Here is a 591-nt window from a genome sequence, read left to right on the forward strand (position 1 = left end):
AAACCCGCTCCCAAAGAGCCACACACAGGTGGGCAGCCAAATGCACAAGCTCCGCTGGGCAGAGGAGCCAAGCACGGGTCCGGAGGAGCCCGGCCCCAGGGGGAAGGTGCTGATGCCTTACGTGTCGGAGGAAGCAGTGGCTGACCCGCAGCGGGTGGTTGCAGCAGCTCTCGAGCTCTCGCAGGAAATACTGGCTGTGGAAGTCGTAGAGTTTCTCCAGGTTCCCAAAGATGACGCTGCGTTTGCCACGCAGGTCCTGGGGGAGGTCGAGACGCTCCATCTCAGGGAAGTAGCTATCGATGATGTAGCAAAGCGACCTGACATACTCCCGCTCCGTGGTCACCATCTCGTCGATGATGTGCCGCAGCTTGCTGCAACAGGAAACACTTAGCCTGAAGAGACCCAGCGGGGCTGTGGCGGGCAGAGAGCACTGGGCTGTCCCTAGAGAAGCTCTGCCTGAGACCCACCGCAGACAAGATGATCCCTCGAGCACCATCCAAGCTCAGATTCACAGCTGACTGCAGCAGCTCTGACAAAGCTCGTGGCCGATCCAAGAAGCTCTGTAAGCTTAGGACAAGCTACAGGTTGGCT

The 591-nt window shown here is 59.2% G+C and overlaps 1 protein-coding gene across 1 annotated transcript in view; it reads right to left on the bottom strand.

Annotated features, from left to right (window-relative positions):
- Window positions 1-591, bottom strand: part of LOC104491846 (pleckstrin homology domain-containing family G member 4B-like) — a gene marked incomplete at its 3' end in the record, with an annotated part of 5724 nt that overhangs the window by 2787 nt on the left and 2346 nt on the right. The window contains exon 2 of the mRNA XM_010134321.1: window positions 122-371. Within this exon, the coding sequence (XP_010132623.1) occupies window positions 122-371 (250 nt within the window). The remainder of the gene's footprint in view (window positions 1-121; window positions 372-591) is intronic.

This window comes from Buceros rhinoceros, unplaced genomic scaffold, assembly GCF_000710305.1.
Source record: "Buceros rhinoceros silvestris isolate BGI_N320 unplaced genomic scaffold, ASM71030v1 scaffold28524, whole genome shotgun sequence".
In the NCBI taxonomy this organism is placed as follows: Eukaryota; Metazoa; Chordata; class Aves; order Bucerotiformes; family Bucerotidae; genus Buceros; species Buceros rhinoceros.